Source organism: Acinonyx jubatus, chromosome A3 (genome assembly GCF_027475565.1).
Source record: "Acinonyx jubatus isolate Ajub_Pintada_27869175 chromosome A3, VMU_Ajub_asm_v1.0, whole genome shotgun sequence".
Taxonomy (NCBI): Eukaryota; Metazoa; Chordata; class Mammalia; order Carnivora; family Felidae; genus Acinonyx; species Acinonyx jubatus.
Window position 1 is genome coordinate 21026929 of NC_069388.1, and position 26816 is coordinate 21053744.

The 26816-nt window shown below is 54.4% G+C and overlaps 1 protein-coding gene across 1 annotated transcript in view; it reads left to right on the forward strand.

Annotated features, from left to right (window-relative positions):
- The first annotated feature begins 11476 nt into the window (after positions 1-11476).
- The window catches only part of TGM2 (transglutaminase 2), a 31724-nt gene continuing 16384 nt past the window's right edge, over positions 11477-26816 (forward strand). Inside the window, exons 1-5 of the mRNA XM_027070069.2 lie at positions 11477-11690; positions 15260-15439; positions 20053-20295; positions 23677-23795; positions 26291-26419. Coding sequence (XP_026925870.1) covers positions 11681-11690; positions 15260-15439; positions 20053-20295; positions 23677-23795; positions 26291-26419 — 681 coding nt within the window. The 5' untranslated portion in view covers positions 11477-11680. The remainder of the gene's footprint in view (positions 11691-15259; positions 15440-20052; positions 20296-23676; positions 23796-26290; positions 26420-26816) is intronic.

Below are 26816 nucleotides of genomic sequence, written 5' to 3' on the forward strand. Positions count from 1 at the left end.
TGCACCACTCAGTCCCCTGCTTAAAAGCCTTCCCATGGCTCCCTATGGTTTCACCTGAGTCTGGCGTACGAGGCCCTTTGTGGTCTGGTTCCTACTAAGCTCTCCAGCCTTGACATTCCTTCTGCGTCCCCCCAGACTCCAGCCATTCCGGTTGCCCACCTCCCGCCCCCCCCCCCGCCGCCCCCCCACCCCGTGGATTCTGCACACTCTTCCTCGCCTCTGTGACTCTGCCCCTGAATGCCTACCTAGGTCCCTTTGCATGAAATGCTCCTCTTTGCCTTAATCTGCCTGACAAATCCCAGCTCATCCTGCAAAGCCCAGATTAAGGGTCACCTCCCCCGTGAAGCCTGCCCTGATTTACGACACAGAAAGAATCCCTCTCCTGTCTCAGTTCCCTCAGGCCCCAAGCCTTCCTCCACCACAACCCCGAACATCGTTTATGGGAATTACTGTTTACCCGGTGAGTGGATTATAACCTATTTCCTCCACTGACCCGACAATTCCTTGACGTTAACCGGAACCGTGTCTTGTTCATGGATCACCCACAGGAGGTGTTCAATAAATGAATGATCCGGTAAATAAAGTAATCCCTAAAACACAAAAACCGGAGCAAAAACAACTCCTCAGCCCCACTTCTAACTTTTTGTGGGTCTCTGGGCAATCTGAGCCCTCTCTGGGCCTCGGTGTCCCCACCTAGAAAATTGCAAGGCTGAACTCTCTGGCTTCCGAGGGCATGACCTATGACCTATGTCTCCCCACAAGCTGCGATAACTCAAACCCCAGGGATGCTATCAGCTCACTTAAGAACTAGTTAGCCACTGAGGAAATTGAGCCACAGACAAGTGAAGCCATCTCGAAGATCATCGCACAGCATCTAATGTGTGTTGGCCAAATCTTCACCTCTTCATGACTGAATTTCCTTCTGAGCTTACGACAGCCGGCCATTCAGACGCAAAATACACCTCTCAGGCTGTGCCTGAGAACACCCTTGCCGTGCCCAGGTCGCCACATCAGGGAAGAGCATCTCGGGCAGAGGGGACAGCCAGTGCAGAAGCTCCGAGCTGGGAGCCTGCCTGGTGTCTACAGGACTGTCAGGGGGGTCAGCATGGCGAGAGCTGAGGGAGCAGGGAGAGCACGGGGGGAGAGGAGGTCAAAGAACAGTGGGGTCAGACTGTGGAGGTCTTGGGGGCCTGACGAGAGTGAGCCAGGGAGCTATCGCAGGTTCTTGAGCGGAGGTGTGACGTGATCCAACCGATGTTTTAGAGGGATCCCTCCGCCTGCTATGCGGCTGCGGGGACAGGGGAAGGGACAAGAGAGGAAGCAGGGAGGCTTAGTCCAGCTGAAACACACTAGTGGCTTGGACCCGAGTGATGGCAGCAGAGGTCGCGAGAGAGGGTCAGATTCCGGAGATAATTTCAAGGCAGACGCACAGGATTTGCTGACATACGGGGGGTGGGGTCTGAGCAGGTGACACGGGGAGAGTCAAGACTGACTCCAAGGTTTGAGGCATGTGCAAATGGAGTGGTGGCGGTGCCATCCACCGAGAAGGAGGGGCTCGGGAGGAGCAGGTCAGGGCTCAATCCGGAGGGTGGAGGAGGCGGTCAGAAACCCGGGTCAGGATTTAGGGGTGGGGACAGGGCTGAAGATGCACCTGTGGGAGTCATCAGTACACAGCGTCTAAAGTCACGGGGCTGGCTGAGCCGCTCACGGGAGTGACAGGTGGTTGAAGGAGAAGATGGATGGCATCGGCCAGTGCTGAGAGAATGACGGCCATGCAGCTGTTGATGTGGACACGAAGGGACACGTAGTCCTGGAGTCAGCCAAGCTGTGAAGGACAGACAAGCGCAAGGAACAGAATGGGCAAAGGCACAGAGGTGTGAACAGGGCCCCACCCCCCTCCCTGGCCCCGGGCTCCACCCTCTCCAGCCTGGATACTAACACCAGCCCCCCCCCCCAGCTCCCCCCCCCCCCGCCCCCCGGGTCCCTGCACCCACCCCAGGGAACATGCATTCTGCAAAAGCATAGTTTTGGAGCCAGGCAGGCCCGGTCCTGGGCAAGTGCGTCAGTTTCTCCACCTGTAAAACGACAGGCCCTTGAAAGGCTTTTAACAAAAGCCACTGGAGGTGGCTGGGCTGGTGCCTGCTGCTCCCTGTGGACCTGCATGGGAAGGTTCATGAAGGCCAAAGTCCCGCCGGCCTCTGCCTCTCAGGACACTCCAGCGGATGGCCTCTCTGAACACGAGCAAGGTGATTCCAGTGCCTTTCTCGGGGCTGCTGCTCTCGAAAGATACACTTTTCCCAGGACTACTTATGGCGGGGGTGGGGGGTGGGGGGTGGGGGCGGGGCGTGGAGCAGGCCCTTGTGCTCAGTTGGCAGAATGTGTCAGAACGCAGGACCAGGGGCTGCAGGAAAGGGACAGGTGGGACGTGTGCCCGCCCTGGCGGACCCCAGGGCCCATCCTGGCTCCTGAAGTCCCCCCCATGACTGTAGGCAAGCCACTTGATCTCTCCGACCCTCAGCCTTCTCATCTGGAAGTCGGGGGATAGAGGGATAGAGCCATTCATCAGGCCAACAGAGAACCGCTGGAGAGAATGACAACATAGGGTCCTTGTGCAGCCAGCTAGGGCTGGAAACAAACCAATAAAAAGCAATAACGCGCATAAATGTCCTCCACACAGAGCTGGCACAGTTGGGGCTGGATGATGCTGGCATTCCTCTCACACGCCCGAGGGAGAAAGTGGAATTGAGGTCCTCTAAGCCCTCGGGAATCGTAAGAGTCATAAAAATAGCCAATATTTATGCAGCTTTTCCTGGGCCCAGTGCTATCCCAGACACTACTAACTCATGTATTCCTGAGTCTGGGAGGTTGGTACTCTCATTATGCCCATTTTTTGGGTGAGAAAACTGAGGTGCAGAAACGGGAAGTCACCTGCATAAGGTCATGCAGCAGAGAGCTAACTAACTTTGAAGCCCTCCATCGGCTCCGCCTCTGGTCCCCCTGATAAGCCTGGGTACTGCCCTGAGCACCCAGGGAGGGTGGGGGCATGGGATGAAGGTAGGTCCTGATGCAGGATTTGTTCTGACCTGAGACGGGGCATCAATCACTTCCGTCTTTCCACTTCTCCATTCCCCACCAAGCCAACAGCCAACCGCCACTGGGAAAGGGCAGGGTTAATCTCCCAAGCTGTCAGGTCTTGTTTAGAAACCTGAACATTCTGAACATATTGACAAAGCAAGGGGGCTGCATCGGGGAGAAGGTTCTTAGCAAAAGAGGCGATGCTAATCCAATGTGACAGAGGTATTTTTGTCTTAGGCCAGAAAGCAGAGTGAAAATTGCTCCTGGGGAAGGGGGAGGTCAACCAGCTGGGTGCCGGCTCAGGAAGCCCTGGGTGGGGGCTGCCGTGGGGTGAGCACGGGGCTCCATTTCCCTGGAATTGTCTATGAGAAGGCAAGGCCTTGATGTCTCTGCTCTTACAGTCACAGCATGTGGAAAGCATGGACTAGGAGCATGAGAAACTCGTTATTTGGTCCAACCCTGTCATTTCTCAAGTGGGAAAACTGAGGCTGGAGCAAGGGAGTGAAGCCTTGATTCTATCAACTATCCATGACTTTGATTTGGATTCAAGTCCCTGCTGTGTGGTGCAGGGCAAACTATTTAGGCTCTCTTAGTCTGTTTCCTTGGTAAAATGAGGACAATAATCCCGAAACCCCAGAGAGCGGTGGGGAGAATTACACGAAGGAAATGTAGGTGCACCCATCCTGCCCTTTGGTCGCATGAACAGGCACAGACTCAGGGCAGCTAAACATCCAAAAACTCAATTGGAAGGACAGGGGCTCACAGATATTTACTCAGAAGAAAAATCCAAAGTCCCAGGAGAGGTTCTGATTGGCTGAGCTTGGGTCCCAGGCCTGCCCTTAACTACAGTTGGGCAGGGCTGTTGATTGACAGTCCACTAAGCCTATAGAGAAAGGAAGTTACTCAGAAGCAAAACAATGGACAAACTGACTGTACTGAAAGGGCTCCCATCAAGTTGCAGAGACCTGTGTGCATTGGAGTTTATTCTTCTGGTCACTAAGGTCAGTGCTTTCAGGAATGAGGTCAAATTTCCCGCCTCCTGTGACACTGAGACATGGTGACTGCCAGCCCCCCGCGGAGGGGAAGATCGGGTTTCAGGCAAACTGGGTCAAGCCGGGTGTTGCTTCAGACCTCCAAGCGTTCAGTTCAGGCAGACAGTCACTGGACTGGCTCATCTAACAGGCGGGGGAAACAAGTAGTCAATTCAGGCGAACAAGTGTTCGATTTAGTCAACAAGCTCAGCCACTGCCCTAGAGGGTCATTTGTTTTCATGAAAGAAAGTGTGTTTGATTCATATTGACCGAACTGGGTGCGTCAGGCAGACACGACCAATGACTCAGACTAAGTGGGGGGAGCAGAGATGCTGGGGAACACTGCGGAATCTGGCGGTTCATCCCCCATGCCTCCAGCAGCCCAGATGGGAGCTTAGCAGGCACACATCCCACGGTGTAACTCCCCTTGCTTGAAATGCTAACAGGATTGCTTATAGCATGGACTTCAGGACACCCATTCCGCCCCTTCCGAGCTGTGCAACTTTGGGCAAGTCCCTTTGTCTCTCTGATCCTCTTAACAAAGTAAAAGATTTTTCAACACTTTCTTAGAGAGTGTGTGTGTGCGCGCGCGCGTGTGTAGAGTGCCCCAGAAGCCGTCTGAGATATAAATAGGGCTGTGGAGTAAAAGGAAATCCAGTGTGCAGTCCTCGAAATTCTGAATTTCAGATGTGGGAACTCGGATCGTAAAGCTCCCCTTCATTCATGTGTTGCGTTTGTGGGTTTGATTTTGATTTTGAAACTTGTGCCAATACTGACAAAAATATTTTGTGGGCTGGTGGTGGACTTTTTTTTTTTCTCTTTTATCTCTGTCTATATTTTTGGTATCTACTTTGCCAGAATTTCTTTGTTTTAGAATATTTCCCTTTGTATAAAAACTTGATTCTTAATCTAAAATGGGGTATTCTTTCCTTTTGAAAAATTAACCTTTAATGACATAATGGATCCATGAAAACATCTCCCCCTGTAAAAGTGTCCTCCACTTTCAGGGAATACTGAAACCACTTTAAGTCACTGGTACCCACCCTCCGAATCATGGCCCCAACACCCCTCCTGCCATCATCAGCAATTTGGAGTGGATTTTTTCAAACTTTCTGTATAACTTACATTTACGTACTCTACGTATATTTCCTTATTTGTTCTCAAGAAAATGAACAATCATGTGGAAGTCATACCGCACATAATATCCTGCCATTTCCTTTTTTTTTTTGCTCAACATTATGACTTGGAATCAATTCCATGGCTGTATGCTGAGATTACCTCTTTTTTTTTTCAACTGCTGCTTAATATTGCCATGCATGGCATATTTAGTCATCCCCCTTTGGTGGGCACTTAGGTTGTGGCCAGTTTTTGCCATAACAAATAATACTGTAAAGACCTTCCCTGTACATTTCCCTTGGGTACACATGCAAGTGTTTCTGTTAGGGTTTTGATTTGAGAATCCTATGTGTAAAGGATTTCAGAGCTTTTTCTTGGCTTTTGGTTTGTTTTTAACTCAACCAGTATTGGGGCGCCTGGGTGGCTCCATCGGTTGAGCATCTGAGATACTTCAGCTCAGGTCATGATCTCACGATCTCACGATCTCACGATCCGTTGAGTTCGAGCCCCGTGTCGGGCTCTGTGCTGACAGCTCGGAGCCTGGAGCCTGCTTCGGATTCTGTGTCTCCCTCTCTCTCTGCCCTGCCCCCGCTCGTACTCTCTCTCAAAAATAAACAAACATTAAAAAATTAAAAATAAACAAGCAAAAATAAATAAATCAGCCAGTATTTTTTACAAACCATGCTATTGAGATACACTTCATACCCAACAGGATGCATCCGTTTAAAGTACGCAGGTCACTGGGTTTTACTATATTCCCAGATTTGTACAGCCATCACCAAATCTGATTTTAAGATATTTTCTTCACCCCCCCCCCCCAAAGAAATCCCATACCCATCAGCAGTGGCTTCTTAATCCCCTCCCTTCAGCTCCTGACAACCATAATCTACCATTTGTCTCTATGGATTTGTCTCTTCTGGGCATTTCACATACATGGAGTCACACAATATGAGGTCTTCTGTGACTGGCTTCCTTCACCGAGCATAAAGAAATTCGCGCATGTTGTAGCATGTATCAACATATCGTGCCTTTTTATTGTCAAATAATCAACCCCCTCTTTTGACGGCTTACTTTCTACCATGCAGGGTGTCAGTTCCCACAGACTGCCCATCAAGCATTGCTCCTGTGATCATCCCCCTTTTACAGATGAGGAAACCAGGGCTCGGCGAGGTGCTGTGACTTACCCACGATCACGCAGGAAAGTAAGCGGCAGAGCTGGAGATGAGCCCGGGTCTGTTGAGCTCCCAAGCCTGTGTCCTCGTGGCTGAACCACGCCGCCACTGCAGGAAGCAAGAAGGGAGTGGAGAGCGTCTTGTGAGCCCAATGCGCAGATCACAGAGTCCTTTTTGCTCACGTGATGCCTCTGGGTCGCTGTCATGATTGCTGACGATTGCCCTGTGAGGCTGAACGGAGTGCGAGGGATGTCTTACCCAAGGCTAACACGACCAAGGTCAGAGCTCCCACGCTGCTTGCTTGCACAGCTTTTCAGCATGTCTCCCTCTCTCGCACCTCCCTCGTCCAGTGCTTTTTCTCTCTGATCCTAATTTCTCAGCTTCTGATCTTCGGGGGCTATTACATCAGGCTGGTATGTTACCTCTTTTTTAGGGCTGGATGCCAAGAAAGCAATAATGGGTTGTAAGTAGGGTCGAAGTGGGTTTTCCCATGAGTAGGGCAAATCTCGCTGCCTGAAACGGTCAAGACTCCACTCTCAAAAAGTCCTGCAACTCTCCATCCGACTGTAACCGCCTAGCGGGGACAACAATAATAGAAGTGACTTTCTCCCTGGGAGAGGCTTTCACCTCCTCTTTGGATCTCCTCCTCTGAGCCCAGTGGGCTGGGGGTTTAGAGTCTCTTTTCATAGGAGACTAAAGCTTGAGGCCACACATCCGGTAGGAGGGGGCCGGGGTTGGAGCCTGGGACTGCGGGACCCGAGTCAGCCGCTGCCACACCAGCTCACCACTGGTTCCGTCAGGCATGCCTCGTGTCCCACCCTGCTCCCTGGTACGATGCAGTACCCAATTGCAAGTTGAATAAAAGCAGCTTCCTACATTTTTTAAATTGGGAATAGAGGTACCGGGCCAATATTTGCTTTTGTGTAGTGTTTGAAGGCTCAAGGGCAACTCTGCTGTTACTTGCTGTGTGGCCCAGGGAACGTTGTTCACCTTCTCCGGCACCTGGCTGGCACCATAAATCCTGCCAGTCAAGGCTCTGGGTTTATCCCAGGCTTGAACAAGTCTCTTTCACTCTCTCTTTCTCTCTCTCTCTCTTGCTCTCGCTACCACAGGTCACTTACTCACGCAACAAACATCTATTGAGCAGGTGAGTGGAGAGAGATAGATGCACACACTGGTCCTGATTCAAGGCGGGCTGCGACCGTGCCCTTTGGGCGCTGCATATGAGGGAAAGGAAGTCCTGCTCTGGATGGGTTCCAGGAGCAGGTGGCCTTTGGGAGGGGGGCAGAGCCCGGGTGCAAGTGACAGGTAAGAGGGGAGGGCATCCCAGGCAGAGGGCACAGCTCGAGCAAAGGCCCAGAGGTAGATAACCCTGGGGTGTGTCTGGGGCCAAGCGGTGTGCCTGGTGAGGCCGGAGGGTGCAGATGTGGGCGGTGCAATTGGAGGGTATGTTGGGCCAGACCTGCAAGGCCTCGAAGGCCAGGTGAAGAGCTCGACTTGGCCCTGAGGTGTTTCAGCAGGGAGGGGGCTCACACAGACCTCTGAAGGCTCCCCTTGGCCCCGCAGCTCCCCACACGGTCAGAGCAGCCCCGTGAGGTCTGCGATGTGATTGCTGCTTTCACAGAAACGGAAACCGAAGCCCCACCAAGGTGAATTCAAGTGCCCACAGTCACAGAGCCGAAGGGGCATTGCGAGGGCAGAACTGCAGACAAGATGGCCAGGTCAGTTTTTCCATCTGTAAAATGGACATATTGGGAGGGCCCTTCCCAGTCAGGCGCTCTGCTCTCTGGTCCCCACCCCCGCCAGCCACCCAGATCCCAGTCCCAGACAGGCCACCCGTTGAAAGGTCACGCCTATGCCTTGACATTTTCCGTGCGTCTCGCCCCCCCCTCGTCTTAACACCCCTACCTCATCCCACCTCAAGGGAGTCTGGCCCTGCCCTCTCTGGGCTCTCTCATGCCAGACACTGCTCATCTGCCATTAGTCACCAGTTGGTAGAGAAGTTGAGGCCTTCAAATGCCCTATCATGGTCCCACCCAGTACTCCCCTGCCCTGCCCTCTCCCGCTCCTCCCAGCTCAGGCCATCTCTGGCCTGGGAGTTCCTTGTCCTTGGAGAACAGCAAAGCCCAGCCAGGCCCTGGGATCCCAGTCGTGCTGTGTGACCTCAGGCCGTTTCCCCGACCTCTCTGAACCTTATTCTTTTCTTCCTTTCCTTCCTTCTTTCCGTTCTTCCTTCAACTCTCTCTGACTCATCCCTCCCTCTCTTACACCACAAACGTTTATTGAAACTACCAGGCACCATGGCTCAGAAGCATTGACAACTGCCCTCGGAAGCCTCACTTACAGAGAGCTGTAGGACTGAACTTGACCCAGGCCCCTGAGGCCCTACCCCTGGGAGGGAGGGGGTGGGGAGCAGGTGGAATAGGACTGACCTCTGAACCATGGAAGAGTCAGCACAGGCTTTTGAATCAACCCCGGGTTCCAAGCTCCCACTTCGTGGGAGCTGTGTGACTTTGGGCAAGTCACTTCACTGCTCTGAGCCCCAGTTTCCTTATTTAACAAATGACGAGCATCGTATTGTGAGATTTAAAAGGCACGCCTGGCTGGTACGAGGTTATTCAAAAGTTCTAAGAATTCACTTCTGTCAGGGTTCCTGGGTGGCTCAAGTCGGTTCAGCATCTGACTCTTGGTCGCGGCTCAGGTCATGATCTCACGCTCTGCCCTGGCAGTGTGGAGCTTGGAATTCTCTCTCCCTCTCTCTCTCTGCCCCTACCCCACTCATATTCTCTCTCTCTCTTTCTCTCTCAGATAAATAAATAAGCTTTAAAAAACTTTAAAAACCCTCACTTTTGAGGCCTGGAACCTTAGAGAGGTGAAGGACTGATCTCCCTAACGGTGGAGTTTAGGGAGTGACTCGACTTCATCAGTCAGCGACCCCGGGTACAAGACTTATTTGGGAGGCGGAGACTTCTTCTGAGCACCTCTAGACAATAGACAATATTCTCCGTTGTCTGCAACCTGTTTTACTCACACATATTAAAACTATTAAAATGGTATTCTTAGTATACCCGTTTTATATAGGAGGAAACTGAGGCTCAGAGAAGTCTAGTAACTTGCCCAGGGTCACACAGCCAAGAGTGAGCCCAGATGCTCCCCTCTGACCATTGCACTGCACTCCTCCCGCGTGGAGGTGAAGGACCCCTGCCTATGCTCTCTGAGGACCTTAAGCCCATTGCCACCCTCTCTGGGTCTGCCTTTCCTTTAGTAAAATGGAGTTTTGAATCTTTACTTCTCCAATAAAGTAAGACAAGGCAGGATTTCCCAGCCCCTCTGAACAGATGGGAAAGAGTGGGGCGAGGGTCCCCTGGTCCCCAGGCCTGGAATCAAGTCTTTAAGCCCAGCCTGGGCTCTGGCCACTGCTTGTCACTTCTTGGAAGCCGGTCCTGACCTTTGATTGCTCAAGTCACTGTGTCACTAAAGTGGCCGCGGTTCTATGGAAAGGGCAGAGGAAGGAACAGAAGGCAGCTGTCTGGGTCGCGTACAGGCCTGGGGCTCTGGGCCAGGTCCCCTACCAGGAACAACCCGCTGGGTATTCTAAAGAGAGTCGAGTGGGTTCCTGTCCTGGAGGGAGCTCCCAGACGGGTTACAAAAGAAAATTAGTAACAAATAGAGGAGAAGGTATTATTTCCAAGTGGAAGAGAATGGACAGAAGCAAAATGCACCCTTTCGCCTGGGACAGGGCTGACATTTGTAGAAACATACAGCCTGCAGTACCCCTGCTACCAAGCCTGACAGTCCCCAGCCCTCCTGTTTCTTCTTGAGGTCCCTGTCCCTCACGGCCAAGTGTTTTGGGACACTTGGCTATTTTGCTCCAAAACTCAGGGACCCCCAGTTATTAAGTGCTCGTTACCTATTAGGTGCTCAACCTCAGTCTTTTTGGTAGTCTTAACTCCAGGCCTACAAGAAAGGAATTCTTGTCACCATTTTGCAGAGGGGAGACTGAGGCCCGGAGAGTCAACCTACCTGCCTGTGGTCACACAACTGGTCGGGGTCGGAGCAGGAACTCCAAACCTGGTTTCTTGGTTGCTGTCACTCACCCTGCTTCTTCCTCCGAGCTCTTGCCAGCTGCAGGAAACAGTTTTTGTTACCATATCTGTAAAAGGGGGCAATTACAAGGTTCACTCACAGGGTTATGTTTTACAGGTCAGCAGGACCCATCACTGTGTCATGAGTTTGCTCCCCTAAGACCCCCGACAGGACCCATTTGACCCAGGGACAAACAGCCACTAAAGCCACGTGGATGTATTCCCTGCACTAGGTCACACAGGAATGGAAACTAAGGCCAGTTTGGTAGCCCAGATCCATCAATACGTATGGAACTTGTTCCAGAAAGAAAAAAATTGGGGGAGGCCCACAGGCTCCAGTCTCTCCGGGGACCCTCCCTGCTCAGGCTTCCTGGTGGGTAAGAAGCATAGGAGCCTGGAGAACCAGAGAGACCAGGATGAGTTCGGCCAAGGTGCTGGGTTCCAGGGGTCAGAGGCTAAGTCCCTGGAAGTTTGGCTTTGTTTCTTTCTGGCACACAGTGGATCCGCAGGGAAACTCAGTGGAGGGAGCGGAGGGGAAGAGAGGGAGAGATGGGTGGGGGAGCAGACGGGTTGCTGGATGGACGACGGATGATGAGATGGGCTGAGGGGTGGACGGGAGAGGCAGATTATCAGTTTTGCCGCAGGAAGTGGTGTGGGTGTGCCTATCTTTGTGGGATGTGTGCATGTCTGCACACGAGCCCACGTCTGCGTGGGGGTCTATGTCAGAGTTTCTGCAGTTTTGTGTGTCTGTGGGTGCCCGCTCTGCTTGTGTCCACACCTGATGATGTGTGTGTGTGTGTGTGTGTGTGTGTGTGTACTTCTGTGCCCAGGTGCCTCTATCACCCAGAGTCTGATGATGTGTCCAGGTGTCTCTGTGTGTCCTGATCTAATTCTGTGTCTCTGTCCATTGCCATCGCAGCATTGAGTGCTGTCCGCTCCCCCAGGGGGCGCCCTTGCCCAGCTGCCACTCCTCTCCTCTCAGGCTCCTGCCCCCGGTGCACCCGAACTGGCTGAGAGCAGGGCCCAGAATGGGCAAAGGTGGCCCCGCCGTGGCCCCGCCTTCTGGCGCGGCCCCGCCCCCTGCCCGCCCAAAGCGGGCTATAAGTTCTCTGTCCCTCTCAGCTTCGGCAGTGCTCGCCTTCAGTGGTCGCACTTGGAGGGTCCTGCCACCCGTCAGAGGAGCCACCGCCACCACCTGACCATGGCCGAGGGTGAGTATCAGGGTCAGCGCTGCCGCCAACTCACGGGCCGGCGCCTGGCCACCCCTCCCTGTCTCAGGGGTCCCCCCTGTGCCACGGTCGGCTGGGGGTCAACACCTGGCAGGCGCTCTCCCCAGTCTGGAGAGCAACAGGAAGGCTGGGCTGGGTGAGAAGGGCCTGGCTCCCCCTCAGGCCTGGCCCCGCTGGGGCCTTTCCATCCCCAGGGCAAAATCATTAACCCCTGCCTCCCCGAATCAGACAAAGCAGTGGAACATGCAGGCGTGTTGTCAACTGCAGAGCACTGGACTAACGGGCCACTGTCACTTGTCCTCGGTCAGTTAGCGGGGCTGGGTCCCTGCTGTGGGCCGGCCGGCACGAAGCTGTGCAGCGGGGTCTGGCCTGGCCTCAGGACACTTAGCTTTGTTTGGTCCCTGCCAGCCGCGGGGAGGAGGCCTGCATGTCGTACCTAGAGGTGTGCAAGTCATGCCTGGCTGACTCCTTGGCCCTGGGGCCAGAGAAGAGGTTCTAGCACCCTCTGGGCTGAGAGCACACATGTTCTTTAAGGTCCCCTCCGGCCCCCAAGTTCTGCAACCCCAGTCTTTGGCCACTTGTCGATTCTCAGTTTCCCCTCCCATAAAACATGGCTGGGTCGCCCTCGGTACATCCGTGAGGGCCAAGGGGAGTGGAGTCAGGGTCCGATTAATTTCCTACCTGCTCCCCCACTCCACACACACACACACACACACACACACACAGTCGCAGCGGTGGCAGCACTCCCGTCCCAGGGGAGGGGTTTCTGCAATGCAGGGTGTCCGTGGACTAAAGTGGCTGGACCCCGTGACCCGGCTAACTCTCGGCTCGAGTCCATGTGGAGAGGGCCTCCACACCACACTGCAGCCCGGGAAGGAGGCGCTGGGAGAGGGGCTCTGAAGAGGGACATGGGGCATGTGGAGCAGGGACGGGAGGAGGGAAGCTGACCTACCGTGTGACCTCGGGCTCCCCTTGTCCCTAGCTGGGATCTGGCTCCCCAACACGTGAGATCAAAAACCAGCTCAGGGCTGGCTGTGATGGGTCCTCTAGGTGGCATCTTGGATGCAGTTTCCCATCCCTGGCCCCGAGGGAGGCTCAGTGGGGCTGGGGGACCCTGGAGGTGCCAGCTGTGGATGACCTACCTGCCCCATTACCACAGTGGCCGTCTCCTACAGGGGTCCCGCTGGCCTGGGAGACCTGGGGTCCTTTACTCAGTGCAGAAATCCTATGATCCTGGAGCTCGGTGCTTCTGCACCTTGGGAGCTGGGCATGACTTCTGGAAATTCTTCTTTAGATAATAGCCCAAGAAAGCACCCCACCTGTCCCAGCCCAGGAACTGACAATCTCTCTATGGTCTTCCAGGGGGACGATGGTGGTCTCTTCCTGCTTAAGCTCTCTGGAGTAGAAGTTTTCAAAAACAGTGTTTCCTCACCCTAGCGGGCCAGCCAGAAGCCCTCCCTGGCGGTGGGGGAGGTCTCTCCTGCTGTGAGCCCCAGGGGGCAGCTCCCTCGGGTCTCTTCCCAGGCTCAGAACAACACGGGAGTGTTAGGGAAGGGAAGGAAGGAGTGGGGGAGATGGGGAGCAAACCATGAGCTGTGGAGCGAGGGGCTTCCAGTGCAGGCTCCAGAATTCACAGCCCGGGTTCAAATCCCAATGCCGCAGCTTGCCTCGGAATATTTCCTCCCAGTGGTGATAGTATCTGCATAGGTGGAGTCTTTGTTGTGAGGTTTTGGGGGAGAAAAGCCGTGTCAAAGCCCTCTCTCAGCAGTCACCGGGCACTTGGGGATCTTCCATGGCAGAAGCAGGGCACCCGAGTCGATGGCCCAGTGGAAGGACCCACTTGCTGGGTGACTTTGGGCAGATCCCTGCCCCTGGGTCTCAGCTGGACCGCGTACTCTCCAAGGGCCCCACGGCTCTGAGAGTCCACCTTGCCCACTCTCCCCACGCTGCGGTCTTCTTAATCTTAACTTTGAGCTTGCCAAGATTTCTGAGGTGTGTGCTTCCCTCGGACTCCCCACCCCCACCCATGACCTGTACCCCTGCCTTGGCCTTTAGCTCCCTCTGAAACTACAAATAGAGCTTTCACATAACAAACTTCTGCCCTGGGCTAGGCCCGGCTTCCTCTCCTAGTCCTCTCAGCAGCCTTTTGAGACTTCAGAGGAGGCACAGAGAGGGAGAGAGACCCGTCCAGGATCACACAGCAGCACTGCAGAACTGAAAAGCGTAGGTCCGGAAGTCTCCAAACCCTCTGTCATTTTCAAACCTTTTTTATCATGGAGAATATTGAAGACACATCAAAGTAAAGAGAAGAATATAATACATGCCTGTGTTCTCATCACCCAGCCTCCTGTGGCCGCTCCTGCCGCCCGGTACCCCTCACCTCCCCACCCCTGCCCCTGTTATTTGGAAGCAAATCTCAGACATCACCATTTCACCTGCCAATATTTCAGTAAAACATAAGGGCTCTCTCTCTTTAAGACATGAATAAATGAACCAAAAGTCCTTAATATCGCCACGATTCCACGGGCATTCAAATCTGTGATTGTCTCATGAGTGTAATAAACGTTTTAGAATAGTTTTTAAAAGACCAGGATCCAGATGAGGCCCACATAACACGATGGGTCGAAATGTGTCTTCCGTTTCTCTTAATCTATAGTTTCTCCCTTCAATGAATTTTTTTCTTTTTTTTCCTTGCAGTCTTTTTTTTTAAGTTTATTTATTGATTTTGAGAGAGAGAAACAGAACGTGCCTGCAAGCGAGGGAGGGACAGAGAGAGAGGGAGAGGGAGAGAGAGAGTCCCAGGCAGGCTCTGTGCTCTCAGTGTGGAGCCAGACGCAGGGCTCGGTCTCAGGAACCGGGAGACGGTGACCTGAGCTGAAATGCAGAGTCGGACGCTTAATGGACTGAGTCACCCAGACGCCCCACCTTGCGGTTTATTTGTTGAGACAACCAACTCCTCTGCCTTTTGTCTCCCAGAGGGTGAATTTTGTCGATCGCATCCTGGTTCTGTGTTTAACATGGTCCTCAGTCCTCTGTATGCCCTGTAAATTGAAAGCCGAACCTAAAAGGCAAAGTCGAACCTCCGCCCAATACTGCCCCACCTCACTTTTAACAAAAGAACCCTTTAATCTTGACCGAATAGCTCCTGTTGAGTGAGCATTTGTTATGTGCCAGGCACTGTACTAAGTGGTTCACAGCAGTCCCGTGACAGGTGAGGAACGGGAGTCCAGAAAGTGGACTTGCCTGATGTCACGATGCTGGAAGGCGGCCAGGACTTCTCCCACCACGCCACAGTGAGCACGACATTGTGACTATGACAGTGAGCACGGCGTTGTGACTATGAGGAAGAGAAGAGTCGTCGGGGAGATTCGGCCCCGGCTGACCCCAGGGTGACAGGGCGGGGTGGGGGCTGGGGAGGGGGCAGGGCGGATAGCCATTATCCAGAGAGGCCTGGCTCCCGGGGATCCCCACATCCACGGAGCCCCGAGGGCACAACTGGCTGAGGGAGGCCACCCCGGCTCAGGCTCACGCCCCTCCTGCTGTCTCCACAGAACTGGTTCTGGAGAGATGTGACCTGGAGCTGGAGGCCAATGGCCGTGACCACCACACAGCCGACCTGTGCCGGGAGAAGCTGGTGGTGCGGCGGGGCCAGGCCTTCCGGCTGACTCTGCATTTCGAGGGCCGAAACTACGAAGCCAGTGTGGACAGCCTCACCTTCAGTGTCACGACCGGTGAGTATCACCCCGTCGCCCCGACCTGCTCTGTTCTGTGATCTCCTGGCCCCCTGACGATGAGGCAGGTGGCTCCGTTCCTCTTTGCCACCCCCCCCCCCCCCGAGAAGGTCCTAGCGGCCACTAGCCCCATTGTACAGATGAGGCAACTGAGGCCCAGAAAGTGGAAAGGGGACGCCCCAGGCCACCCAGCCTCGTAAACAAGTTTGTTGGACACCCGGTTCCAGAAAACCTGTTATCGCCCTGGATAACAGCTTCCTACCACAAAGGTCATCAAGATCTTGCCCAAATCAAAACAGCTTTCCAACTCTTATCAACAGCTACTTCCCCCAAGCCACATAACCTGAAGGCCTCTGGGATCAGGCTTACGTTGGCTCTGGGTAGCGGAGAGAACCCAGCTGCCATCTCCCTGAGGGGACAATTTTGTGTTCCCATAGTTCCTTCTCCAGGCCTCAGGAGGGCTGCCTCAGGCTCAGGGGGTGGCAGACCTGGGCTCTGGTGCGGACTGGACTGCCTACCCGCTGTGTGACCTTGGACAAGTTGCTTAGCCTCTCTGGGCTTGAGTTTTATCTTGTGAAAAGCACTCCTGGTAGAAGGTGTTAGGTGAGAAGGGCCAGACGTGGCGGGGTGCCTTGTAGACGTTAGTAGCCGCTGCTGCTTTTGCTTTGGGGGGCCCAGTGACGGGTGGCCCCAGCCACCTCATCCCCACATGCCCAGTTCCCAATCTTCTTTGCTTGCCATTCCTGGGAAAGTGGCCTCGAATGCCGAATCTCTGGATTTGGCTCCTGGTGGGAACCACTCCCTTGAGGTCAGCTAGGGGCCACCTGGCTGGGACTCTGCCCAAGGGTGAGAAAGGCCAGTTCTTTCTGAGACCACCGAGGGCAGAGAGAGCAGCAAACAGGCTGCGGCCCATATTTACCTGGGTGGCCGTTTGATAAGGCTTATCATGGTGCTTGCAGACCGGCCATGGATATCTTCCCCATGCCTTTCCTTCCTCCCTCTCTGCTTCTGGCACAGATACACCTACTACCCAGGGGCAGCACCCCCCCCCCCCAACACACACACAACCAGTCCCCTTGGGGCCCTTTCTAACTGAACTGAGGAGCATCCAGGAGCCTCTGATCTTTCTAACTCAGTTTCCCTCTCTGTAAAGTAGAAGGTTGTAGTATATGACAGTTATGTGCTGGGTAGGAAACCCTGAGAAGAGTCAGGGTCAGGGTCAGGCTTGGGATGATGAGAATCACAGCAACCTACTGCATGCATGCTCGTTCTCGATCTGCCCATCTGGGAAACATACTGAGACCCCATTTTATGGATGAAAATACTGAGGCTCAGAAAGGTCAAGTTACCTGCCCAGGTCACACAGTAAGTTAAGGACAAAGCAGGGTTCAAACCCTGCCCCCAGAATTGAGGCTTTTCACTGGTGAGCTGACAGCAGACATATTTACCTAATCACCATAAGGGCCTGCTGGGCCTCAGTTTGTTCTTCTGTGAAATGGAACAGTAGAGAAACTGCCAGAGGAGGCTACCACTGACTTCCCACCTTCTTTCTCTTCTTTCAAGGCATCTCCTTTCTTGCTTCTTCTCCATTTATCTAGGCGGCCTGGTGCCAGGTAATTAGGCCTCGAGTTCAGGGTTGGGGGAGGGGGTGGGTACAGCTGACCTTCCCATCCCAGCAGCTAATCTCTGTTCTCCAGTCTCTACCAATTTATCTCAAACCATAGCCGGTCTGTGCTGGTCACCTCCACAGCCCTCGAGCAGACACGGAGGGCACTCTATCTCTGGATGCACACAGCTTCCCTGTCTGGGCCACCAAGACCCTCCCATGGGCTGAGGAAGCCTGAGGGACAATACCAGGAAGCCAGGCCTTTCACCTCAAGGCCTGGTTTGGATCAGCACCCAGCCCCGGGCCTGGCCTGAGCACCTTGCTCTTGTGCTGGAACATTCTAGCTTGTGATCAGCCTGTCCTGCCTCCTAAGGGAAACTGAGGCCCAGAGAGAGGAGAGAGCTGGCGAAGGTCACTCAGTGAATGGAGTATGTGGCCTGATCCTACACATACCCCGATGCTGTGTATTTCACCCAGACAGTTGGAGACCTGACAGGCTCTGTTACGGGACACAGACCGCAATAGACAAACACTTTATCATGGGAATAAAGCTGTTTCCTTCCAAGAGGGGACCAAGCTTTGGAGGGTGAGTGGGGTGGGAGTGAGGCCAGCCTGAGGGAGTGAAAAGAACCTTTATGAGGTTAATAGAGGGCTTTCCTCTGGAAGGTTGCCCTCGTCCACCCCCCTACTCCACCCAGTCATGGTCTGGGATAGTCCCCAGGACTCCTCAGGTCTCCAGGTCATTTAGGCCCACAGGGATTCCCCGAAGCATCTCTGGCCCCACAAAGATGTGAAACCAAAGCCGATGACTTTTCGAAGCCAGCTTATGTGAGCAGTGGTGGCGGGGAGGGGGAGGGGGGTGTGGGGAACAACCTGTTCTCTCCCCGACCCCCCATCCGGGGACCCTTGGAAGAAAGCAGTGTGTGTGTGTGTGTGTGTGTGTGTGTGTGTGTGTGTGCACGGCTGCCCCAGGACGGGGAGAAAGGGAAATGTTTCCTGACCTGTCCTTGAGGGTGGTATGTCAATAGAGACAGTGGCTATGGGACCTGGCCCAGGCTATTCCCATGGTGACCAGATCACTGGATGTCCAAACAGGGACATTTCTGAGAATGAAAGGACACCATTAAGAATTATGCTGGGGCCGCAGGTATAAACTGGGGCTGTCCCAGGCAAACTGGTCTTCCCACCTTTGTCCCTCTCAGCCTCAGTTTCCATATCTGTAAAGTGATTCAGTTGAACAAGACAATTTCTACATTCCGCCCCAGTCCTCAAAATCTGTTGTTTGGCCTGGGGATTCTGACTTTTAATGACACTGAGGAATGCTCACATTTACTGCACAATTACCTCACTGGTCACTGTTTTGAACGCTTCCTGAGAAGTCCTTTGCCGGTCCTCCAAACCGGGCCAGGAAGTGATAGTGACAATAATAAACCAGAGCTATCATTTGTTGAGCACTTACTGTGTGCCAGGCACCATGCGATGTACCTCAACTGCTTTAGGCTTTACAATGACCTTACGAGGAGCTAGGCGTACTGTAATTGACCCCATTTTACAGATGAGGACACTGAGGCCCAAAGAAGCTAAGTAGCTTGTCCGAGGTCACAGAGCCAGTTTCAGACACAGGATCGACCCTCCTCAGGCATGTGGTCCAAGCCTGTTTTCTTCCTGGATGAGAAAATTGCAGATCAGAGAGGCCTGGTGACTTAGCCCCAGCTCACGGAGCACTCAGAACCTGAGAAGGGGGACCAGACCCAGGCTGGCTCTTGGGGCCCTGTGCTGCCTGACTTCTCAGGCTTATAGCTGACTCCTGGCACCCAGTCAGGGCCTCGGAGGCCTGTGTCATGCCTGTTAGCTCATGGTTATATTTGGGCTCGGGTGTGGCCGGGGCTGTCGGGTGGGTAGGAGGAGGCAGGGTGCTGGGAGGGAGCCCCTCAGTGAACAAGCCCCCATATTGTTAGCAGCAGGTGGGCAGAGCTACAGGGAGGGAGATGAAAGGATAAAAATAAACTTTCCCGGGCAGCCGCCCAACCAGGCAGAGAAGGTTCTGTTTCTCCTCTCGGCCACCCAAGTCCAGAAAAGATGACCAGCCCCTCCTCGCCCTCCCATGACTCAAACCTGCCTGCCCAGGCAGGGCCCTCCCCGCACCAGGAAAAGCAGGCTCCCTATCTCGCTGAAGCTTCCAGACCCCTCACAAGAGACCACAGGAATGAGAGGTGCCCTGGAGGACAGCCCAGAGCCTAGAGATCTGGGCTCAGATGCTGACGTTGCCCCAGACCCCTACGATATCCTCGGGAGACCCCCTCCTCTCTGAGCCTCAGTTTTCCCATCTGTACAAGAGGTCTCAGGGAAAGCAGGCGGTGGGGGGGCGGTGGTTATAACTACCTCCTTGGAACTGCCTTTGAAGATACAGAGGCCAAAAGCCGGAGGGGGCCCTGGGGAGACAGACACCTAGAGGCTGGATGGGCCAGCACCTACCAGCAAGGGGCCTCCCAGACGGGTTCCTGTGGGGCATCAGAGGACCAAGGTCTTATCCTACTCAAAGTCTGGGCTTCTTCTTCTGAAAGGAAGAGCTGGACCCTTTCAGGTAAAGGATTTAGGAGGAAATGGAGCATCCATTGGTGCTACAGAGGGACAAACTGAGCCCAGAGAAAGGGCGTGCAAAGTCACGCCAGCCCAGGCAGCGCGACGGAGGCCCTGCCCCAGGTTGAGCGGTCCCCTCCCCCGGGAGACATCTGTCCGGTTGGGAACCTGCTGTGGGCGCGAGACCTGTCGCATGCTCTCGCAAAAGCGCCCTGCGAGGTCGGGGTCTGACCCTCGCTTTACAGACGAGGAAACCCAGGCTCAGGGAGGTGAAACCTCTCGCCAAAGTTCCCTCGACGGTCGGCAGCGCACCTCGGCCTCCGACCCAGGCCCGTGGGACCCCCGGCGTGTGCCGGCCCCCACCGGGTCTGCCGCCGTCCCTCCCTGCCCACGTCCAAGCTCACGGCCACTGCTTCTCCTCTATCAGGCCCAGCCCCCAGCGAGGAGGCCGGCACCCGGGCCCGCTTCCCGCTGTCCGATGCCGTGGAGGAAGGTGCCTGGACGGCCGAGGTGGTGGGCCAGCAGGACAGCGCCCTCTCGCTGCAGCTCAGCACCCCGCCTAACGCCCCCATCGGCCTGTACCGCCTCAGCCTGGAGGCCTCCACCGGCTACCAGGGCTCCAGCTTCGTGCTGGGCCACTTCATCCTGCTCTTCAACCCCTGGTGCCCAGGTGAGCCATACGATCCGTCAGCAGGGTGCGGAGACGGGCAGGGCCGGACCCACCCACGGGGGCCACTGAGGGTGGGGGCAGTGGGGCAGAAGAGACATCAAAGCAGGTTGAGCGAAACCCCCTCAGCACCGTGCCGAGCTCCGGCCTCGCCAAAACCTTGCGATGTGAGTACTCTTATTATTATCCCTACTTATGGAGGAGGAGACAGGCACTCGGACACAAAATGACTTGCCCAAGGCCACACAGCTACCAAGGGATCTCACCCTGTGCCAGAGCTCATGTGTTCCCACGGCGCTGTGACAGGGCACAGACGCGTCTCGGGTTCAGAGCCCCGTTCGGGAATGCGGTGCCCAGGGGAGGCCCAGGGCCATGGCTCCATGTCTGGTGGTGTTTCGTGGGGCTCTGCTTGAAATCTCCCCAGACCGGCCTGGGGAGGGGAACCTGAGGGAGGTGGAGGGGGTAGGGTAGCCAGGAAAGACAGGCAGGAGCAATTAGGTTACCTACGCGCCTCTTTATACGCTCCCTCAATTCCTCCTCTCAATGATCCCACGGGGGAGATTGTTAGTGTCCTCGATTCCCAGACAGGAAGCAGGCTCAGAGAGGTCAAATGGCTTTTGAAGGGTCCTCTAAGTAAGTAAGTGGGCAATGCTGGACAAAATGCTAGCAAGTTGCAGGGGACAGCTCAGAAGAAAGGAGGTTGGCTCGAGGAGGAAGCGGGAGGCGGGGGCTGCCACATCCCCTCCCGGGCCTCAGTTTCCCCATCTGACCGACAGGGCAGTCAGATCCATTTCTTTCTTGCTCCTGCACAACACGGCTGAGAGAGATACCTTGTGGGCAGGCCTGGGAATGGGGAGTCCCTCCTCGACGCTGGGGTCCAGCCACACATTCCAGCCTCTCCAGCATCAGACGACCAGTTTCTTACTGGACCACTGCTTTTATTTTTTTCTTCACCATTTTGGGACATTTTATAACACATTTGAGGGGAAAGGTTTTTTATTTTCTCTTTTACATATCTTGGCTTTCATTTTTTTTTTTTTTAAGCTTATTTACTTGGAGAGAGAGGGGGCGAGCAGGGGAGGGACAGAGAGAAAGGGAGACGGAGAATTCCAAGCAGGCTCCGCGCTGTGAGCGCGGACCCCGATGCGGGGCTCAAACCCATGAACCGTGAGATCATGACGTGAACTGAAATCAAAAGTCAGGCGCTCAACCTACTGAGCCACCCAGGGACTCGGAGAACATCTTCTTCATATAAGCTCTAAGCATTACAGGGAAACGGCCCCCGTGTTGACTCTCCTCCTTGGGGAGCACCATTATTAGCTGTCTTGGGGGGCTCCTCTCCTTAGATTCGAGTGCATGTGCCTGGAGACATTGCTGCGTTAATGGGTTTCTCTTAAACATAAAAGGATCCCACAGTATACATCAACCTACAACTTATTCCATTTTTCCCCTCTACCGTACATCCTGAGGATTTTTCCCCATCAGTGTGCATCCATCTGCTTTTTCTTCTTAAGAGCTCAGAATGTTCCACATCTTGCCAGTGAGGACAGTGTATTGATCTGGCCCTCCACCCAGGGACATGAGGTCGTCCCCGGGCGGTCCTCACAGGGAAGATCGCTCATCCTTGCTCACATGCCCTGGGGCCACATGCCATGGTGCCTTGGGACAGAAGTGGCTTCTCTGGACCGCACTGGAGATGTGTTTTGATCTCACCAATCTGCAAAGCTTACGGCTAGTCGCCAGCCCTGCCCGTGGAGCAGGAAGACGCCAGTGTCCCCCACTCGTCGGCACTGCAGGGTCTCAAAAAGTTCAGGGAACAGGGAGCGGAGTTCTGGGGATGTCCCCTTCCTTTGGCCTTTCCTCCAGCCCCGCCCCATCCCCGCCCCGCGGATTGGGGTGGCTGTCAGCCAAGCAGCACAGTGACTAAAGTGACCCACATCCCAGGGCGGGAGCCCGGAGGGGACAGTTGGAGCTGATGATGCTGAGGCAGGAAGTTGGGCTCAGTGGAGGTGTGGGTGTGGGTGGCATAGGAAAATTGCTGTCCCTCTGGGGCCTGCCACTGGAACCCGAGCCTCCTATCCCCGAGGGGGGTGGGAGGAAGGTTGGCGAGGTGGGGGGCGGGGGTGGGGTTCTCATCCCCACCTTGACTAGCAGAGCTGCGAGGAGGAGGGCGCGGTCCCTGCCTGCTGAGCCAGGGTGGGGCCAAGCTGCCATGTACTGACACTCTCCCCACAGTGACGAAACACCCTGGGTTTTTCTTTCTCTTTCGTTCTCCCAACCTATCTGCTGACTTATCACTACCTAGTTCATTTACTGTAAGGCTATTTTTATTGTAGTCCCGGGAGCCAACAGTGCAGGATATACAAGGCAAAAAATACTCGGCCACTTTCACATTTGCTTTCCTCCGTGCAATAAGAGGGGGTTTGCGGGTGGGCCAGACAGCGCCCGGGGACCCAAGGGGCCTGAGCCCCTGCATTCCGGGCCAGGGCCACCATATTTTTAGGGACCCTTACAAATATTTTTTTTTTTAACGTTTATTTATTTTTGAGACAGGGGGAGACAGCATGAACGGGGGAGGGTCAGAGAGAGAGGAAGACACAGAATCCGAAACAGGCTCCAGGCTCCAAGCGGTCAGCACAGAGCCCGACGCGGGGCTCGAACTCACGGACCGTGAGATCGTGACCTGAGCTGAAGTCGGATGCTTAACCGACTGAGCCACCCAGGCGCCCCAAAAATATTTTAATTTCTTTTAAAATCATGAGAAAAAAAAATGAATGTTTAGGTCAGAGGATGTGTTTTGACATGTGATATTAATATATTTGTCATTGTACCAATGCAGTCATAAAGTATATTTAAAATTTTTTTTTTTTTATGGAGGAAGGGGCCCACAGAAGCAAAGATGCCCAGGGCCCACCAAAGTCATGACGTGGCCCTGGATTTCCTCTCCCCACGGCTCCTGCCCTCTGGCCCCGACTGCCGCAGCCCTCCTTTCTGCGGTCATCAGCCACAGGCCACTGAGTTCCAGGCATTTCCTGGCAGCCGCACCTTTGCTGTCTCTGGTCCTCTGCTTAGAATGTCATCCGCCAGGCTCCAAGTATCTAAATCTTAGTCCTTCATCAAGGCGGCATTCAGAGGTCACCTGTTCCAGATGGCCCTCCCGGACCCCCTCGAGACGGACAGGATCCCGACTCCCCTGAGCCTCGGTGACCCTAGTGGGCTTTCTGTCTGCCTTGAATTATGCTCCTGCTCACACCGGCTGAGGGCTTTAGCTTGCAAAACACCTCCCAGATCTGCATTCCATGTTACGGCGCCTGGCTGCCCTATCTGTGGTGACCCTGTGCCCTGCCAGACCCAGAGCTGAGGCCCCTTCTTTCCCATCCCCAGGGGATGCTGTGTACCTGGACTCAGATGAGGAGCAGCACGAGTACATCCTCACCCAGCATGGCTTCATCTACCAGGGCTCGGCCAAGTTCATCAAGAACATACCCTGGAACTTTGGGCAGGTAGGGCCGCACGCTGCCTTTTCCACCGCTACAGGCCCACTGTGTGCTGGGCCCTGGGTCTGAGGCGCTGAAAGCTTCAGAGGTGGGAGCTGGTCTCGGGGATGTGACCGCAGGCTGTCAGGGATTCAAGGGCCCCGAAATGGCTGGAGGCTCAGAGAGGGCCCAGGCCAAGCCCGAGATCATACGGCAAAGGGTTGCCCTACCCACCGTGGGAATGGCAGCCCCAGATTCAAGGTGGGGAAAGAATCAGGAGAGCCTTTGGGAATTGTGGGGCCGGTCGGTGCTCCAGGAGGGAGAAAGGGGACATTCAAGGCCATATGACTAAGTAATAAAAATGCTCACTATGTGCTAAGTAAGTCCCGAGAGGAGGCTTTAAACCATCATCTCGATCAGTGGTTTTCAAACTTGAGTGTACATTAGAAATCACCAGAAAAGTGTGTTAAAGCACAGATCACTGAGTCCCCACCTTTAGTTTCTGATTCAGTAGGGCTGGGTGCGGGCTGAGAATTCGAATTTCCAACTAGATCGCAGATGATGCTGATGCTGCTGACCAGTGGTCATACTTTGCGAACCACTGGTTGTATCAGTCAGCTGCTGCTGAATAACAAACAAGCCTGAAATGTACACACTTAACAAACACGTTTACAACTTAACAACAACCATTTATTATTTCTTACAAATTCATGGGTCAACCAGAGCCTAGCTGTCTAGGCTGGGCTGGGCTGACCTCAGCTAGATGGCTCATCCCTGTTCCATGTGGTTCCTCACCTTCCAGCAGGTCATCCTAGGCTGGTGGTTCAAACTAGTCATCTTATTTCCTCTGCCATCCAGCCTCCCATGAAAGTTCTTGAGACATTGCTGAGAAAACTCATGAAGCAAGAGTCCTCCCACTCCTGGCCCTTCAACCTCCTGGTGTGTTAGGGGCTGTTGACCTTCTGACATGGGATTCACCTTGAGACTTTTTCCAACAGCCCCTGGGGTGGGGTTTCCATATTCGGGCCTCCAGAGTCCTGCCCTGGGGCCACAGAGAAGTCTTCTCTGTGTGCTCTGGAGCTCTGACCTCAGTTTCCCCATCTGAATATTGGGGATAATGGTTGTAAGCATATCTGCCCAAGAACCTGTAGCCTGCTGTGAGATGTACATGAAATGGTGGTATGACCGGGATACATAACATACATCAGGAAGTAAATTGGCTTTTCTTTCCCAGGGCTCTGTATTTTACCCTGACCAACAGAACAAAGCCAAGTCCTTCCTTTCATCCCCTGAGTTCCTGTTTTGGGTCCAGGCTTGTGTTGAGCCACTGGACACAGCCCTTGTGAATCTTCGGGAAGCCATCACAATCCGGGATGATAAGACCTAGAGAAAGGAAGTGAATAAATTGCCTGTGGGGATCAGGGAGATTCCTGAAATAGGGCAAGGTCTGAGCTGGGCTTTGGAGGAGGCGGAAATGCGGTCTACTAAGCAAGGGGAAGTGCCTGAGCAAAAGCTCAGAAAAGTCATGCTTAAGAAGAATTTTGTAGCCTTGGGGAGCACTGTATGTGCGAAGGAGCCCCAAGAGATGAAGAGAGAAAAGTCAGCAGTGTCCGGGTTGTGAATGTCAGGCTGATGGCACTAGGGAGCCACAAAAGGGCTCAGAGCCATGGGGAAGCTGTTCTGCAGCATGGAGGGAGGCCTGAGATAAAGTCTGCTTTGGGACAAGACCACAGAGATGGGGAGGAGGGGCCAGGTTGCCTTTGGACTTGTCAGACTAGGTGGTGTGGTGTAATGAGACAAGGAGGGAGGATCCTACTTTTAATAATGACAATGAGGATGAGAAGGTGTGAGCCATACAGAGAGCAGCAGGAAGAACATTCCAAGCAAAGGAAATAGTAAGTGCAAAGGCCCTGGGGCAATGAGTGTGGGTGAGAGTGGTGATAAGAGGTCAGAGATGGGGTGTGGCCCGGATTGTGAAGGGCCTTGCAGCTCACAGGGAAAGTCTAAATTTTATCCTGGGTGCAGTGGAAACGGGAGTCATAAGACTAGATTTATATCTACAATTGACCTCAGTTCCAATCAGAGCAGTGTGTGGGGGTGGGGTGGGGGCAGGAGAGGAATCTCATCAGCTCTGCAGGGTGAGTCAGGCCTTAGGGGAAGTGGGATATTTGGCAGAGCAGAGATGGGAAAGGGGCGGTGGCAGGGCCTGCGGTGACTCTGAGGAGAGGGACGCTCCAGGGACACTGTAGTTTCTACTCCAAATCCCCAGGACCCCCCTAGCCAGGCTCTGAACGCAGGCACATCCCCTTCCTCTTTCTCACACTTTGTCACTGTCCCACCCACCCCACCCCGTCCCGGGCCAGACAAAGCCGGCATCGCAGAGATGTGGCAGACCCAGCCTGGACCTCCCTCGTGCGAGAGGTGGACCAGAGAGGATGTAGAGCTGCAGAGCTTCAAGGCAAGCTTCCCGGAGGAGGTGACTTCTCATTTCCCTCATCCTCCTCTTGTTTCCTACAACACAGTTTGAAGACGGGATCCTGGACATTTGCTTGACGCTCCTGGACATGAACCCCAAGTTCCTGAGGGATGCCGGCCGCGACTGCTCCCGCCGCAGCAGTCCCGTCTACGTGGGCCGGGTGGTGAGCGGCATGGTGAGTGAGTGGCTGGCCCGCCCCGGGGTCGAGGCCCACGATGGGCCCCAGCGGGCTCCTCCCTTCCTGTGATATGGAGGCTGCGCTCCACACTGGGCTCGGTAGGGGGACTCTCGGCTAAGAGTGCGTGTATTTGGAAGGGCAGGATTTACACCGATAAGGGTAATGTCGTGTGGTCCCTAACTCACTCACTCATTCATTCATTCACTCATTCAGCAAATAGTTACCAAGTGCCACCTGTGTCCTAGGCACTGGGGAAACAGCCGGGTATAAGCCATGTATGGTCTCTAAGTTCATGGAGCTTATGTTCTAGTGGGTGGGTGGGAGGAGACAGAAATGTCATTAACAGAGACATTAGCAGAAATGTCCAGTGAACGAGGGCACAATCGTAGACGAT